The 17,158-nt window shown below is 48.4% G+C and overlaps 1 protein-coding gene across 1 annotated transcript in view; it reads left to right on the top strand.

Moving 5' to 3' along the window:
• RASSF5 (Ras association domain family member 5) overlaps positions 1–17,158 on the top strand; it is a 73,409-nt gene that overhangs the window by 16,039 nt on the left and 40,212 nt on the right. The window contains exon 2 of the mRNA XM_053605422.1: positions 13,319–13,440. Coding sequence (XP_053461397.1) covers positions 13,319–13,440 — 122 coding nt within the window. The remainder of the gene's footprint in view (positions 1–13,318; positions 13,441–17,158) is intronic.

Raw genomic sequence — 17,158 nt, 5'->3', positions numbered from 1 at the left:
TTTGGCTTGCTCACCCCAGCACCCACCTTACACCATTTGCTTTTACAGTTTCCCCCCACACCTACTGCCTCTTACCATTCTTGGCCAAGGAGAGATTCTCAGGGGTGCTCTGTGGTATGCACTAAGGATCTGCGGATTCTCCCACCTCTTTCTGTTCTATCTGTATTTTCCCGATTGTCACTGTCATTGATAAATCTACCGTACGAGGCTACAAAGCCACAGTATAAAAAGGCCAATAGGCTAGGGATGTATCTCTTTAAGGTGTGTACAGTGTCATGGGGAAACATAATGTATATAAAAGAACATAAATAACCCCCCAAATCAAGACAACCCCCAAATGAATTAAGACACAAAATTGAAACTAGTTTAGCTATTGTAAGACGAGTGAATCAGTTTAAAAGTAGAGCTAATTTTAGACAACTGCATTGTGCATGATGGTTGAAACAATGCCAATGTTATAAACATTGGAAGAATAATAAACATTATGTAGAAAACACTGGGCATGGGGGCAGAAGAGATGGGGAGGAAAATCCTAGTATCATCCTCGCAGGGTGTCGGCTATCACTGTCTAAAGTTGAAGCACAAATTGCTAACAATGACTGAACCCTGTTAAACTTGTTTATAATTTTATGCATTTATACACGTGCGCACAGGGCAGGGTGGGGGGATGCTTCAGTGGGAAATGGGCCATGTTCCCACTGAGTGCAAGGCGGGCACTTCTTTTTCCTCCTGTATGGTCCAGCTGAACTAGTTGTGAACTGTCCTGCCTTCCTTCCCTCCAAACACCCTAACCTCAACACACCCAGCCTGGTTTGGCATCTTCCTTTTGTCAGTGTTTTTAGCCTAGGGACGTGTGGTCATGTTGGAGATAGATGATTAATGGGCCTGCCAAGAGGCACACCCACCCACGTGGGACAGGGCGGCGCTGCTATGGTCTGACCTGGGTACCTGACTTCTGCCAGAATGAAAACTAGTTTAAAACACTGTAGACAGTTTGGGAGAAGGGTACAGGGGACACATCCAACCTGCTTGGAAATATGACAAGAGGCCAGGCTTGAGGAATAAATAACTGGTACATCAAATCTTAGGGACTGAGGTTCCAGAATTGGAATATCTGCTTTGGTCTCTGAGCAACAACCAAGCAGATCTTTTGTCTTTCCCTTCAGTATAAAAAGGCCACTTAAAATTGCGTATGTCAACCCCACCTAGCCCTGCCGCGTGGAGGCCAGGCTCTCAGGGTGGTCTCTGGATCACCTCTTTGTATCTTCAGTTCAGCTGACTGTGCCTATGTCACCTCCCCAGCACTTTCTCTCCTCTCCAGCACTTTCTCTCCTCAGCCTGACCCGGGGGAGCCTGCTGACACGCAACCCGCCCACCCCACCCACTGTTTTACGTGGGAACTGAACGTCTGAGCCAAACTGGAGCATGTTCAGGCGCGTCCCCTCCTGCCTCCTCCCATGGAGGCAATGGCCCCTGCACGTCCAGCTGCCCACCTGGCCTGTCCATGGGAGGGGCTGGCGATCTTACCTGAGAATTCTAGGTCACTTATCTTACCATTACATTAACATTCTCATTCTGTGTGTGTGTGTGTGTGTGTGTGTGTGTGTTGGAGTTGGGGTTAGGGTTGTGTGGGAAGTTGGGGAAAAGCAGTGTGCCTGCAAGCCCTCTGGGCTTGGGCTGGGGGGTGCTGAGTGGCGGTCCATCTTCTAGAACAAGGAACTACAGTATGTAGTCTCCAGAGGGCCAGGGTTCATGTTCCTTCCTGGAAACATAAAGATGCAGATGTCCTGAGCTGGCCTCGTGACGCCCAGAGTGGGGAGTTTCCATTCCCTTGCTGCAGGCCTCACTGAGAGTTTAACCAGGAGTATGAAAAAGGTATAGATCATGTTGATTTTGGCAATGGCTGCAGACCTCCAAGGTTGGCAGTTCTGGTCTCTCCACCTTCCCACTCACCATGACCTGCCTTCCATCCCCTGCCTTACCTGTCTGGGCCCATCAGAGGTTGGAAGGAGGTTGGGGCAGGTAGGAGAAACTCAGATGAGCAGGAAGGCTGCACAGTCCTTCTGATCTTGATACATCAGAGGAGGACCCAAAATGGACAGGTGTTTTGGCCAGTGTCACATCCTGAGTCAACGGAAAACCAGGTACCTAGACTCAGGAGTGTCATAGTGTTGAAAAGAACAGCTGCCACTTGTTAAGCACCTATTGTGGGCCAGGCACTGTTAGATGATTAACATACATTCTCTCTACCTTTGATAACAAATTTTCCAGGAAGAAAGATATCATCACTTCCATTTTGCAAGTGCAGAAATCAAGGCTAAATAAATTCAAGGCTAAATAAATGCCACATTCAACTGAGATGAATTGTCCAGGCATCTCACACTTAATTAGAGGCAGGGCTCAGCTTCAAACCCTGTTGGATGTGGGATCCGAATTCTTTTCACTCCCTGACTTCAGACTGAGTGTTCCATCTTTGCATCTATTCTCAAAGACCTCTGTCACACATGTTAAGCAGTATGGTGTTTCAAGGGATCACACAGTGTAAGGGTTTCTGGTTTATGGCTGGTGGATGGTTGTCTTTTGGTGTCAGTCTGTGAGGCTGCTGGTGCCGGGAATCTTGTGTCCATTTTGATGTCATGGTGAGCAGGGCTGCAGAGGCTGGGCCTCTTTGAGGAGGGGCGATTACGAGCTTGCTGCCTTCTGGAGCTTGGCTTTGGCAGAAGAGCTGGCCTCTCTTTAGCTGCCAAGTGCTCAGGACAAGAACTTTTGGCTGCTGCCTGGGTAGCTCCAGGAAGATGTGGTATCCCAGTGGCAAAGGGGTCATGGATGGAGAACTGGTCCAGAGCAGACACACAGTATGTGTGGGTTCAGAAATTCTCAGGGCCCTGGCAGCCTCTGAGGCCGAGTGGTGTGGCTTAGCTGGGAGGGGAGCTGGGACTTCCCAGGGCTTCCAAAGACAAGATGGAGGTTTCCCTGAAAACAGGGAGGCACATGCTAGGGCAGAGGACAAAGCACTCCTCACCCAAATTCCCTTAACTCAGCCTCTTTCTGGCCTTGGGCCACCCTAACTCCTATCCCTAGTGAAGCTCATCCCTGGCCTCCAAGCAATACAGGGTAGGGGAGCCAGGACCAAATGGAGGGAACATCTCTGAGAAATGGCTAATGAATGAAGAAGCAGCCAGCATGATGGATCTGCACTCCCAACCCTGCTATGTGCTGGCTGTAGGCAGCCAGCAAGTCACTTAACCTCTTCAAGTCTCTGTTTCCTCATCTCTAAAATAGGGGTGGACCTAGTGAGTTGAAAACTTATGTCCACACAAAAAGCTGCACATAGACGTTTAAAGCAGCTTTATTCATAACTGCCAAGACTTGGAAGCTACCAAGATGCCCCTTGGTAGGTGAACAGATAAACCATGGTAATTCAGATAATGGAATATTATTCAGCAATAAAAGGAAACAAGCTATGAAGCCATGAAAAGTCACAGAAGAACCTTTGATGCATATTGCTAAGTGCAAGGACCAATCTGCAAAAGCTATACACCATGTGATTCCAATGGCATGGTATTCTGCAAAGGGCAAAACTATGGAAAAGTTAAAAGAGAAGCGGATGCTAAGGGTTAGGGAGGAAGAGGGGATGATGAATACTCAGAGCACAGGGGATGTTGAAAGCAGTGATGCATTAATACGTGCCATGTTATATAATGGCTGTATAGTTAGTATACATTCATCTAAACCTATAGAATATACAACACAAAGATGAACCCTGATGTGTACTGTGGACTTTGGATGTTAGTGATGTGACAGTGTAGGGCTGTGGATTGTAGCAAATCTACCCCTCTAGTAGAATGTTGACAACCAGGGAGGCGTGCATGTGGAGGGGCTCAATATTCCTGTGAACCTCACACTCCTCTAAAAATAATCTATTTTTAAAATAGGGTGGAAACACATAGACGTATTGTGCGGAATAGTATGGCTTATATGAAATCACAGGTATGCAGCATCTAGCACATTCTAAGTAGTAAAGAATGGTACTCATTGTCATCACCGTGTGGGTCCAGGATTTTTCCTTATTCCTTGTTTATAGCATCTTTCCCATTAGTGAAGACTATGTGTTCATTATAAAAATGTTAATAATTTAGAAAACTATAAAGAAAGGAAAAAAGCTTGAAATCTCATCACTCAGAGCAAGACAGTGGCCTTCCTTCTGGACATCTGTCTACACAATGTATATGTAAGTTGGTGTATATTTTATATAATTAGGATCATAAAACACAACCCTTTCCCTCGTTCACTGGTACGCTGTGAAATATATTCATGTTCAGCAAGATTAATATGCATCATGTTATATAATGGCTGTATAGTAAACCATTTGAAACTATGGCTGTAACTAGTCTCCTATAGATAGATGTAGGAGTATTTCTAACATTTATTGTCGTAAACAACTATGTGATGCATGTTTTATTATTTTTTTTCTTTTTATTAAAAAACAGAGTCTCACTCTGTCACCCTGGGTAGAGTGCCGTGGCATCATAACTCATAGAAACCTCAAACTCTTGGGCTCAGCCTCCCAAGTAGCTGAGACTATAGGTGCCCTCCACACCCTTGGCTAGTTTTTCTAGTTTTTTTTTTTTTTTAGAGACAGAGTTTCAGTTTATCACCCTCGGTAGAGTGCTATGGCATCACAGCTCACAGCAACCTCTAGCTCCTGGGTTTAGGCGATTCTCTTGCCTCAGCCTCCCAAGCAGCTGGGACTACAGGCGCCTGGCACAACGCCTGGCTATTTTTTTGTTGCAATTTGGCTGGGGCTGGGTTTGAACCCACCACCCTCGGTACATGGAGCCGGTGCCCTACTCACTGAGCCACAGGCGCCGCCCGTTTTTCTAGTTTTAAGAGATGGAGGTCTCACTCTTGCTCAGGCTGGTCTCAAATTCCTAAGCTCAGGTGATCCTCTCCCTCGGCCTCCCAGAGTTGTGATGAATATTGTAGCAAAGATATATGTAGTACTTAGATACAAGTAAATATACACTCAGGATAAATGTCTATAGAAGACTGGTACCACAAATAAGGTACTACCTTCTCATTTCCCCACATCCTTTTCAATACTGGAAGTTATCAACTTTAGTTAACAATTTTCTTTTCCAAAACTATAGTAAGATTTTAGAAATTCAAATGTTGGAGGGGGTGAGTAGGAAGAAAGGGAGGGGGGAAGTGTCAGGAGCTAGCAGAGAGACCTCTCTGAGGTGGGGCAGTGTTACCTCTCACCAGGCCCCAGGGACACCCAGCACCTCCCTCTGCTGGGAGCTGGGACCTGGCTCCTCCTTTGCTCAGACCAGGGATGGAGGTACAGCGGGAGGTCTGAGGATGATCAGGGCCTTTTCCCTGTAGGTCTTGGTAGAGGTGCAGAGGAAAGGCAGTAAGAATTGATTTGATGTGCATAGGCAGGCTTTGGAGATAAGGATGCTTGATGCTGTGGCCACTGCCAGACTGGACTTGGACTTTAGTCAGGTAATAAGAATAGCTAATATTTATTGAACTCTTGGTGTGTATTGGGTGTTGTGTTGCTTTTTACATAATTATCTCATTTGATTCTCTCAGCAACCTTATGAAGTAGGTGCTGCTAGCATCTCCATTTACAGGTGAGGAAACTGAGACAGAAGCCTGGGGTCGCATTAGCACTCACACTCTGGCCTTTCCCGTTCAGCAGAAGGCAGAGCAACATTCCTTCCTCTCTTCATTCAACCAATTCATAATAGGCCCCTTATGAATGGGCTTCTCAAACACAGAGCAGGGCCGGGACAGAGCAAAGGGCTGGGGAAAGGGTGGAATTCGGGAACTGCCACCTTGGAGACCTGGAAGGGGTGGTGAACGAGAACTACTAAGTCTGTTGGAAGAGGACCTGAAATTCAAGGGCAAGGCTTGGGCCAGGTGGGAAGGGCTTTTCCTGGCCAGGGGAGTTGGCAGGATGGAGGCTGCTGGGTGCTGGTGCAGGGGGCTGTAGGTGGTGGAGTTGTCTTGGGCCAGCCTAGGACAGACAGAGGGTGAGGACTGGTGGTCTTTGAACTACTATAGCTGGTCCAGCCCAGAGGCTATGGTGTAGTGACTCCCAGGGCAATAGGGGATTCTCAAAGGAATGTCTAAGGAGGCAGCCAAGATGGGCACTGTGAGACTGAGGACTGTCCCCCTGACTTTCCAGAGAATCAGGACAACTCTTACACCTGATTGTTAAAACCTTTTGTAAATTGTCATTTTCTAAAGCATATTATTTTTTTCAGATTTCCCTATAGTGCCTGAGAACAAAATTTTCTTAAAATGAAAAGCTATTTTTATATTTGTTTTAGAAATAACTAGCTAGGGGAAGGTGCATGGGACTAGAGGTTACCCACTAGGAGCTTGGGGGGGGAAGGAATTTGCATAGCAGAGTCACAGAGGGAAGGGGGAGGAGACACGGAACAGTAACTACTACCTGAGGCCTCCACGGTCCAGGACTTCTATGCAGTTCTTTATGTCAAGACCCCACTTAATCCTCATAGTAGCCATAGAAACTGGCTATTATGATTTCCATTTTATAGTTGAGGAAATCAATGCTCAGAGAAGTTCAGTGACTTACTCAGGGTCACAGAGTTGGCTGAGCAGGGATTGGAGGCCAGGCCTTCCTCTAAGTCCACGCTCTTTCTGTGACATCATAGTATAGGGCAGGCCCCTGGGCCTGAGGGAGTGTGGGAAGTGGGTGGTAAGGTTTGCTCTGAGGCTGGCTTTCTCCAGGAAGGCCTGGGGGTGTCCAGAGAATGGGCACAGGCTCCTGGATTCAGAGGCTGTTCTGCTCCCCCTGGGGCCTCACGGTTGCTTTGTTCGCGCAGGGTGAGGAGCTGCTGTTCACTGACCTGGAAGTGACTGCAGGGGAGGCTGGTGGGCTTGCTGTGACCCAGGCTCTGTGTCCTCAGTGCCTGCCTCACCCCCATCCACGCCTTGGCCTGGGCTGGAGGAGAGGGAAAGTTAACCAGGGAGCTCTATGTTATCTCGGTATCTTGCTTCAACTCTGGGGTGAAAGGGCCTTGAGGATTTCTTATCAACAAATGCCTCTGGTTCAGAAAATTAGCCACTGGGATTATGTAGCCACATGGCAGAGTGTGGATGTGTGTGCATGTGGCAACTGGGGTGGGGCAGAAACTAGCTTTGGCAGCTCTGGGGATTAAGGGGAGGTTTGTAGTTTCTGCGTCTTGGAAAAAACAATCTCCTGGCACAGGTGATTCCACCTGCCAGTTTGACCTCTTCTGGGCTGAAATGGAAGAAATAACGCTGGCCAAACCAGGGTCGCCGCAGCCTTTGGGCTTGACCCCTTGTTGGAAATGGTGACTTTGGTGGACTTCTGGGACTGTGAAGTCCAGAGCAGGGCTGGTGGAGGTAGGCAGGTGGTCCTGGCGTCAGCCCAGCCCTCCTGGCCTTCTTGTTCTGCCAGCCCCACTGACCTCCGCAGATGGTGCTCACTGGAATCCTCCAGCCTCCAGCCTGAGGGCTCTGTGCTCCCGATAAAGCCTGGGGGCTGTGTTGTGTCTGTGCTTCCCTCGGAAAGATGTGTTTCCAACTCCGAGTATCTCAGAAAGCAGCCTTGTTTGGAAATACGTAGTTGTGGGTATAATTAGTTAAGCTGAGGTCACACAAGAGTAGGATGGCCCCTAATCCAGTGCGACTGCTGTTCTTGTAAGAGACAGAGACACACAAAGAGAACATCCAGTGAAGATGGAGGAAAGGAATAAAGTGATGGGACACCGAAGATGCCAGCAAACATCCAAAGCCAGGAAGAGACGAGAGAGGATGCGCCTGTGTACTTTAGAGAAGGCTCGGCCCTGCCAGCCACTCAACTTCAGTCTCTAGCCTCCAAAGCTGAGACAGTAGATGTCTGTTTTCCCCACCGGTCCCAGGCACCTTGGTGCAGCAGTGCCCGGAAACTGAGACAGCCTGCGCGTTGAGGGTGGGCCCTGGCTCATGACTCCTTCCTTGGAAGAGAGGCTCGGACTGTGGTCTGTCTCCTCCGTGTCTCCTTACACTTGGCTCTTTCTATTTCCATAGGCCCTGACATAGTTGGGATACTCTACCCCTCCAAATCTCATACTGTAATTTGATGCCCCTTGTTGGAAGTGGGCTGAGTAGGAGGTCTCTGAGTCATGGGGGTGGATCCCTCATGAATGAGGGCTTGGTGTCCTCCTGCCATAACGAGTGAGTGCTGGCCTTATTAGTTCATGCCAGAGCTGGTTATTTAAAAGAGCCTGGCACCACCTCCTCCCTCTCTTCTGCTTCTCTCGCCGTGTGACACGCCTGCTCCCCTTCGGCTCTGGCCTGGACTGGAAGCTCCTTGAAGCCCTCACCAGCAGCAAATGCTGACACCATGGCTGTACAGTCTGCAGAACTGTGAGCCAAATAAACCTCTTTGCTTTAGAAATTACTCAGCTTCAGGTATTTTCTTTCTTTTTTCTTTTTTTTTTTTGTAGAGACAGAGTCTCACTGTACCACCCTCGCGTAGAGTGCCGTGGCCTCACATGGCTCACAGCAACCTCTAACTCTTGGGCTTTACACGATTCTCTTGCCTCAGCCTCCCGAGCAGCTGGGACTACAGGCGCCCGCCACAATGCCCGGCTATTTTTTTTTTTTTTTAATTGTTGGGGATTCATTGAGGGTACAATAAGCCAGGTTACACTGATTGCAATTGTTAGGTAAAGTCCCTCTTGCAATCATGTCTTGCCCCCATAAAGTGTCACACACACCAAGGCCCCACCCCCCTCCCTCCGTCCCTCTTTCTGCTCCCCCCCCCATAACCTTAATTGTCATTAATTGTCCTCATATCAAAATTGAGTACATAGGATTCATGCTTCTCCATTCTTGTGATGCTTTACTAAGAATAATGTCTTCCACTTCCATCCAGGTTAATACGAAGGATGTAAAGTCTCCATTTTTTTAAATAGCTGAATAGTATTCCATGGTGTACATATACCACAGCTTGTTAATCCACTCCTGGGTTGGTGGGCATTTAGGCTGTTTCCACATTTTGGCGATTGTAAATTGAGCTACAATAAACAGTCTAGTACAAGTGTCCTTATGATAAAAGCCCCAGGTATTTATAGCAAGAGAAACAGACTAACACAGGCCCCTCTTTCAAAACATGGAAACACATTTATTTTCCCCAAAACATCTCCTGGGAAGGGAGACAAGGGCTGTTGTTAAGGAACAGACCAGGAGGGGAGGGCCATTTTACAGATGGTAATACTAAGGTCAAGAAATGCCGTTTCTCCCAGAGAAACTACTGTTAGAATCTAGGACTCTTGCTCCCCAATCTTTCACTGCTCTTGTTAGTTGTTCTAAGCATTTGGTGAGGTCAGAGCCCTGTGATAAGGGCATATGAGCTGCCTGGAGACTGATCCCCTGTTTAAGAGCCTCCTGTGCCTTGCAGCCCTCCCTGACTGCTCGGCTGGCAGGTTTATCAAGCTGAATAAGTTTCCTAGATCTGCGGCACTGTCAGGCCCCTGCTCTGGGCTGTTTCAGTCATTAGTTATCTTTTCACATGTGCATCCCATCTGCCAGTTAGCCTGGGTTTCCCAGGAGTCTTGTCTTATTCCTCCTCACCCTGAGGCTAGCCCAGAGCACGTGGATGCCCAGGCCTGGGATATTGATGCTGCTGTCAGAGATGATGGCACTGGCTGTCCAGGCAAGGCTGAGTCCTTCCTGAGGGCTCTGTGGAAGCCCTCCCAGAGTCCCACTTTCTTTCTGTGTCCAAATTGAGCACCAGTTGAAGGCTGTGGAGGATGATGGAAGCGCAAGCGCAGAGGCTGGTTTGGCAGCTCCTGGTAATGAAGTTCCTTGGCAGGCTGGTGGTCAGCAGGGACTTACCACCAGGTCCCAGGAACATGGCCCTGTCTCTGGAATCTCAGGGGCCTCCCCGCTCCCCAAACACATCAGGACTATAAGCTGTTGCTTTGGAGAAGGGCATGGGGGCTCTGACTTCATATCTGCTGTCCTGAAAACCCTGGTTTTGGCATTTTCAGTGACGGGGAAGTATGAGGACGTGCTTCAGTGGTTTTGCTATAGTCTGTGATTACACAGCCTGATGGAACAAAGTCTTTAGGGCTTAAACATGCTTTTTATAAAACCCTGAAACACTTCTCTTGGAGTCTTCCATTCCTTAGCTCTGTCTAGCTCAGCATCAGGCCTAAAAAGGATCTTTCTGAAGTTTGGATGCTGTTTGCAGTGTGTGTGTGTGTGAGAGAGAGAGGAGAGAGGGAGAGAGGAGAGAGATTCAGATGCACAGATGGACGCAGAGTGCCATGGATAAGGAGCTAAGAGAGGAGAGAGAACGTCCCCGTTCCCAGATGCTTTCCCAACTGGGAGCGGATGGCTGCTCCCTCACTGTGGACTTGGGAGAGCACCCATCCTTCCTCCTCTTCCTTGTTCCCACTTCTTGGCGTCGTGGAGCATTCTTCACTGCTCAGAACATGGCCAGAAGCCATCCAGGTGTAGCCGTCACAATGCTGCTCTTTATGTTCTCTGGCCTCAGTGCTACCTTATCAAAGCCCTGGTGTTTTAGGAATTGTGGGCAGAAGAGGCTTGGCCTGCACATCCCCTGTGCCCTGCACCCCACTAAAGAGAGGCTGTTTTTGTGCTGAGCAGGAGATCTCCCACGAAGGGGCCCAGAAATGCCCTGGGGCCCTGCAGGCAGATGGTAGGTACGTGTGTCAAAGAATTGACTTCACCCATTCTGTCTCCAGGCAGGAGCACAAGGGAGGAATAGGGATGTGTGGGGTCTGAAAGAGGGTGTACTGGTGGGCCTCCCCTTTGGATATGAGGGAGCAGAACCTCTAAATACTCTCCCTCTGCAGAAAGGCTACAGGGCACTTCAGCATGGAATAAGAAGGTTGTGGGGTTCTGGAACCTCTGTGGGTCAAGGTGCTCTCCTGCAGACATTAGTAGCAAAACCCTTTCAAGGAATGTGGCCTACATGCTTATCTTTAGGAGTATAAAGGGGCAGCTGGGGAGAGCAAAGTCTCTGTCCAAAACAGTGGGGAGGGCTGGGTGCTATGGCTCACGCCTGTAATCCCAGCACTCTGGGAGGCTGAGGCGGTGGATGGCTTGAGCCCAGAAGTTGGAGACCAGCCTGAGCAAGAGTGAGACCCCCATCTCTAAAAAAATAGCCGGGCATTGTGGCCGGTGCCTTCGTTTCAGCTACTAAGTAGTCTGAGGCAAGAGGATCGCTGAAGCCTAAGAATCTGAGGTTGCTGTGAGTTAAGACGCCACGGCACTCTACTGAGGGCAACAAAGGGAGACTACCTCAAAAAAACAAAAGCAAAAGAGTGAGGAGAAGAGGAGCCAGCACTCAGACCCCAAGATAGAGTGGCTACGGCAGCTTAAAAAAAAAAAAAGGACTAATATGCTGAGTTTGGGGAGCTTGTTAGATGAAAGGAAGAGTGTCAGGGTGCCTGGTCCCCTACTATCCAGGTTACCCAAGCGAGCCTTGGCTGTCATGTTTCCAATCACAAAGCCTGCACGCCCCCACCGCCCATCCCCATGCACCCGACTTTACACTCAGGAAGGAAAACTCAGGATCGGCTCTGGCACCTCAAAAGCAGGGCCTTCCGAGTGAGCTGTGGTCCCTCCAAGACAGGTGACTACTGCTGACCCAGCAGCTATCTGTGGAGACCCCATCTCAGACCTGAGTGCTTTGCCACTGATGGACTTGTATTGATTTCTTCTGCACCTCCCTTTTCTTCACTGCCCCCATCTCCTGCCTCCCCCTCCCCTCCCTGAGTCTGGAGGTCTCCTGCCCCATTTGCCTCACTTCCCTCTGCTGAGTAGGCAGAGAGCCCTTGAGAAAGCTGGAAAATACCTGCAGGCTTGACTCTGCACCAATGAGCTGTGTGTCGTTGGGCACTTCACTTTACCTCTGGGGGCCTCAGTTTCCCCATCTAGAGGGATCCCAACGTGGTCCCTCAAGGAGCTTTTTGACTGTGGTTATTAAGCATCTGTTTCCATGGAAGTGAACATTTTCAGCCTGCAGCAACTAATGTTGGGTGTTGTCTGCAGGCTGGTTCACCTGGGTTAGAGTAGCCATCCTCACATTTCTAGACCGGGCACGGTCAGAGAGGTAATAGCCCTTCCTGCTGATGGTAATGCCTTTGTCTCTGAAGCATTTTTAATTCTTGAAGATGTGCCCCCCTCTATAACGATAAGCATCCTTGTGCAACAGGCAGGCAGGGCAGCTCTAGGTTGAGTATCCCTTGTCTGAAGTACTTGGGGCCAGAAGTATTTCAGATTTCAGGTATTTTGGGATTTTGGAATATTTGCATTGTACCAGTCGAGCATCCCAAATTCAAAAATACAAAATGCTCCAATGAGCCTTCCCTTTGAGTATCATATGAGTGCTCAAAAACTTTCAGATTTTGGAGCATTTCGGATTTTAGATTTTCAGAGTTGAGATGGTCAATCTATATTTTACAGATTGGTGAAAAAAGACCCAGAAAAGTTAAGTCCTTCCCTAGGATCCATGGCCACTAGTGATAAATGTAAATTAGTAGAAAGAACAGCAGTCTGGAACCAGGTGATCTGACCTTGAGAAAGTCACTGAAGTCCTTCCCTATGCACCGATTTCTTTTTCTTTCCTTTTTTTCGACACAGTCTCACTATGTTGCCCTCAGGAGAGTGATATAGCGTCAATAGCTTGCAGCAACCTCTAACTCTTGGGCTTAAGCGATTCTCTTGCCTCAGCCTCCCAAGTAGCTGGGACTAGGCCTGCCAGGCCACAATGCCTGGCTATTTTTGGTTGCAGTTGTCATTGTTGTTTGGCAGGCCCAGGCTGGGCTTGAACCTGCCAACCTTGCTGTATGTGGCAGGTGCCCTACTTTTGTTCATTGCCCAGATATGTTTTGAATGTTCACCATGTGCCACACCCAGGAATGCTGAGGGCTTAGTAATGAAGGGAAAAGACGTGGTCCCTAACCATCCTATGCTTACAGTAGGGTCTGTGAGGAGAAATCCCAGGGAGCTACGGGCCCCGAGCCCAATTTCCTGTCTATAAAGTGGCAATAACAATGATCACAGGGTCACACAAAAGAATGCAAGTGAAAGCAGGTTGCAAACGTGTGAAGCACTTAGCTTTCACCATTCCTGGTGGCACAGAACAGGGCAGCATTCTCATGCTGTCTCCCGCCCCTCCTCTTCTCTCCCGCTTTGCTCTTCCTATCGGGAACTAAATGCCATCTTCCAGGTAATTTCCCTGGGTGGAAGTGGGTAAAAATTTCATGTGGCCCCTAATCTCTCTTTGGTTCTTTCCTTCCAGACTGTAAATTCACTTGCCACCCAGAGTGCCGCAACCTGATCCAGCTGGACTGCAGTCATCAGGAGGGCTCATCCCGGAACAGATCCTCTCCAGAAAACACCCTCACCCCGCCCTTCAGCCAGGTAGGCAGCAAAGCTTGTAGGCCAGGCTGGGAACAGCCTCTGCTAGTGCCCCTGGCTCCATTTTCTCTCCCAGGAGCTCTGCTGAGCAGGAGGCGGCAGGAGGCTTCAGTAGCCCATGTGCCAAATGGCTAGTCCATCTAGCCAGATGGACGCCTTTCCAGGAGGACTGGGGCTGGTGACATAGAGCAGCCTGAGCAGTCTGGAGTCTCCTGTAGTTCTCCCTAAACACAGAGCTTATTTCCTAGGGATCTGAGCTAGAGGTCAGGGAAATCGGAGAGAAGCCTTCCAAAGGTTCTTAGAGGCATCATAGCCTGGGGCAGTGAGGGTGAGAGGCTGAGGCTCCTCAAGCACATCCTTCAGCCAGGTCAGATCAACCTTCAGAGGGGTGGGGCAAATGTTTTTCCCTGTGTTATAGGACCAGGAAGTTGTTGTCCAAAATAGTTTTTGGCTGGCTGCACCCGTAGCTCAGTGGGCAGGGTGCTGGCCACATACGCCCAGGGTGGCTGGTTTGAACCCAGCCTGGGCCTGCTAAAACAACAATGGCAACTGCAACCAAAAAATAGCCGGGCGTTGTGGCAGGCACCTGTAGTCTCAGCTATTTGGGAAGCTGAGGCAAAAGAATTACTTAAGCCCAAGAGTTGGAGTTGCTATGAGCTGTGACGCCACAGCACTCTACCGAGGGTGACATAAAAAAAAAAAAAAAATATATATATATATATATATATATTTTGGTTCTAGGTTGTGCCCAGACCCTTGAAATATGATGTGTCCATTGATGTCAATGATTTAGAATGGGAACAGAATTGAACAAACATTTATCAACTATTATATGCCAATCATTGGTGAGAGTGGGATAATAAAGCAATCGCATTTCTTATCCTCAGTGAGTTTACGTTCTGGCAGGGGAGGTAGAATACAACCAAATAGCATATATTGTGAGGGACCGATGAACATAAGAACCGAATGTTTCTGCATTTGTTTCTGCTGGAAGAAATGAGGGAAGACTTCCCAGAGGAAGGTGGGTTTGATTTAAGCTTTAATGATGAGTCAAAGAAGGAAGGAGTGTTCTAGGATATCATCCTTTTGTTCATTGCCCAGATATGTTTTGAATGTTCACCATGTGCCACACCCAGGAATGCTGAGGTCTTAGTAATAAAGGGAAAAGACATGGCCTCTAACCATCCTAGGCTTACAGTTGGGTCTGTGAGGAGAAATACCAGGGTACTCTGGGAGACAATAACTGGGAACCCAGACGCTGGGTAGAGAACTCACAAACAGCCCCAAGTCCCTGGAATAACTATCTATGTGACTTTTCTGGTCATAATGTACATGATCAATGGTGTCCAAATGCCTGATCCATGTGGGTGTTACCAACTTCCCTGCTGTTCCCCTATGCCTTTTTCTCCCCATGGGAAAGCATTATTAGAAAACAAGTATGACATATGTTTTTATAAAGATGATATTGTATTGGTTCTAAGATGTATATTTTAAAATTCTGGGCCAGGCACAGTGACTCACACCTGTAATCCCAGCACTTTGGGAGGCTGATGTGGGAGGAATTGCTTGAAGCCAGGAGTTCCAGACCAGCCTGGGCAACATAGTGATATCCTGTCTCTATAAAAATAATTTTTTGTTAAATTAGCCAGTTGTAAGCTCTGGTTCTGGTTAAAAAATAAATAAAAATTATCCAGGGAGGCTAAAGTGGCAGGATCACTTGAAGTCAGGTGTTTAGATTAGCCTGAGCAAAAGTGATACCCCCATCTCTACAAAAAAAAACCAGAAAAATTAGCTGGGCATTGTGGTGTACACCAGTAGTCCCACCTACTTAGGAGGCCTAGGCAGGAGGATCGCTTGAGCCCAGAAGCTTGAGGCTGCAGGGAGATGTGATGACACCACTGCACTCTAGTCAGGGTGAGAGAGTAAGAGCCTATCTCAAAGAAAAAAAGGAAAAAGAATTCTGTACATCCTCCACAGACGTTGGAATAGTGACTATTTATGGCGTGGCCTGCATGTAGCCAGCCTTCTTGGGAGGGCTTTGCCCTTAGCCAAAACCTGTCTATCTAGTGGGGAGCAGCAGCAGGAGAGGACTTGCATCTGACCCCCGGAGCACTGATGACAGATACAGAATTGTGCTGGATATTTTCTTTAGAAGACCAAGGAGGGAGGCTACATAGCACACCATATAGCAACATCTCCTAAAAATCCTAGTTAAACAACTTCTTGTTGTTCTAATTTGCTTTTCTTTGGGGGGATTTCCAAGCCTCTCTCCATTCTGTACTCCTTAACCCCACCCATGTCCCACCCTGGAGCCCAGCTGTCCCTACTGCTTCCTGGGTCTCCTCATGGGGGTCTCTCTTTTTTCAGTCCTCTAAAGCAACAGGTCTCAAAAGGAGGCAAATATCCCCAGGGTGGACATTTGGCAATGTCTGGACACATTTGTGCCTGTCACAACATGGTGGGGGGTGCTAGTGACTTCTAGTAAAGGCCAGAGAAGCTGCTAAACATCCTCTATTGCACAGGACAGCCTTCCCCCAACAAGAATTATCTGGCCCCAATGTCCATCATGCTGAGACTGAGAAATCCTTCCTAGAGCAGGTTAGCCAGCTCCCAAGTGCAAGGGGCCAGAGGCCCAGGGAAAGGTATGGGATTTGCTGTATATACTGTCTTGTCCTCTGAATGTGAACAGTGAAAAGGTGCTTTCAGGTCTGAGTTTTTGGAAACAGAGTGGACCCCCTTTCCTCTGTTTGAGAGAGGAGTCAACCTCAGAACCTTCTGGAAAGCTACATTAGGGCTGTGTCTAGAGCAGAATCACCATTGAAATATCACAGGGGAAGAAGCCAAGAGTCCTGCATGCGTGCTGAGCAGCTCCCAGTGGGCAAGCAGCCTTGTTTGGGGTTTGCTCTCAGGCCGGCTGGACTGGGCTGCTGTGTTTGTCTTGGACAGGCCTGACTGCATGCTTCAGCAGAACTGGGGCAGGACCGAGCCTTCTATCAATAAAATCTGGGCTCTGCTCCAGGCTCACTCGCCTTTTCTAAAAAGCTTGTTTGTGCTGATTTCCGCCTTGGCTTGAATTTATGTTAATACAAAGATGGAGCTTCCTTACACCTTGACATCACCATCTGGGCTGAGCTAATCTCATGTGCTAGAGCCATTTTCTTGGGGATTTATTGAAGCAGGAGCCTAGGTCTGAGCTCAGCTAGTTTGAGGGGGATGTGACTGTTAGGAGGGCTCATCTTTTTTTTTTAGACAGAGTCTCACTTTGTCGTGGTCGGTAGAGTACTGTGGTGTCACAGCTCACAGCAACCTCCAACTCTTGGGCTTAAGCGATTGTCTTGCCTCAGCCTCCCAAGCAGCTGGGACCCCAGGTGTTCCCCCACAACGCCTGGCTTTTTTTGTTGTTGTTGCAATTGTCATTGCCGTTCTACCTGGCCAGGGCTGGGTTCAAACCTGCCACCCTCTGTATATGGGGTTGGCGCCCTATCCACTGAGCCACAGGCACAGGAGGCTCTCCTCTTGATAGCATTTCTCCTCTCTGCTCTTTAAGGGAAAAAGAAAGTCATTAATTTTTCTCCAACCAGAGAGGACCACTCTCCATTAACATTTGTGTGTTCTTCCTATTCATTCATACATTTTTCAAAACATGGCTGAGACCATCCGGTAAGATAAACATTTGGTCTCAAAAGCAATAATCCCAAGGTCCTGTCTTCTCTCTGTCATG

This window comes from Nycticebus coucang, chromosome 10 (assembly GCF_027406575.1).
Source record: "Nycticebus coucang isolate mNycCou1 chromosome 10, mNycCou1.pri, whole genome shotgun sequence".
In the NCBI taxonomy this organism is placed as follows: domain Eukaryota; kingdom Metazoa; phylum Chordata; class Mammalia; order Primates; family Lorisidae; genus Nycticebus; species Nycticebus coucang.
The sequence above is the reverse complement of the archived record's forward strand: the minus strand, read 5'-3'. Positions and strand labels throughout refer to the sequence as shown.